The 820-nt window shown below is 47.7% G+C and overlaps 2 protein-coding genes across 2 annotated transcripts in view; both read right to left on the reverse strand.

The window, feature by feature from the left end:
* The window catches only part of tmem178b (transmembrane protein 178B), a 40,761-nt gene that overhangs the window by 19,969 nt on the left and 19,972 nt on the right, over positions 1-820 (reverse strand). The window lies entirely within an intron of this gene.
* The window catches only part of mrps33 (mitochondrial ribosomal protein S33), a 28,458-nt gene continuing 27,899 nt past the window's right edge, over positions 262-820 (reverse strand). Inside the window, exon 3 of the mRNA XM_037695978.1 lies at positions 262-651. Within this exon, the coding sequence (XP_037551906.1) occupies positions 546-651 (106 nt within the window). The 3' untranslated portion in view covers positions 262-545. The remainder of the gene's footprint in view (positions 652-820) is intronic.

Genomic DNA, 820 nt, shown 5'->3' on the forward strand with positions numbered 1-820 from the left:
GCATGGTCCTGCAGAGACCACCAACATCTGCAGCATGGTCCTGCAGATGTTAAAGGACCCGAGTCTCATCAAAACATCACACATCTGAGATGCACATCCTTTCAGGAGGGGATTGATCCATCTGGACCTGCAGGACGTAGTCCCTGCTGCTCTCAGCTCGGTCCATCAGGCTGTCTGCATCAGCCCCCCCCCCCCCCCCCCCCCACCCCCCCCGTACTTCACACAAAACACCACACACTGTGCCAAACCTGCACTGATGCTGCTGCTGGTTTATTTGAAATGTTTTTATTTTGATCCGTATGAAACTTTTCTGCAGAGGAACATCTGTTTGATGTAAAAGCTTCAGTAACAGTCGACAGCAGGAGAGTCTGGATCATCACTGCTTTCATTCATTCATTCATTTATTTATTCATTCATTCGTTCGTTCATTCATTCATTTATTCATTCATTCGTTCGTTCGTTCGTTCATTCGTTCATGTTGCTTCAGCAGGAGCTCAGGTTGACGAAGCTGCACCTCAGACAGAAGCTCAGAGGAACATCCCTCTTCACTTGTTCTTGCTCGCCCTCTTTCCTTCTCCCTTCTTGGGGGGGCCTTTTCCTCTCAGTTTCTTCATACGCATCATTTCTTCCTTGAAGTCCTGGTGCTCGTCTCTGAGAAGACACAACATTTTACTGAGACGAGGCCGTTGGCAGCACATCAACCTTTCAAATTAAAAGCCTGCAACAGCTGACATGGACTGCAGGCAGAGCTCCTGAGAGCATGTGAGAACATACATGTGAGAACATACATGTGAGAACATGTGAGAACATACATGTGACA

This window comes from Nematolebias whitei, chromosome 22 (assembly GCF_014905685.2).
Source record: "Nematolebias whitei isolate Nwh7 chromosome 22, NemWhi1, whole genome shotgun sequence".
In the NCBI taxonomy this organism is placed as follows: Eukaryota; Metazoa; Chordata; class Actinopteri; order Cyprinodontiformes; family Rivulidae; genus Nematolebias; species Nematolebias whitei.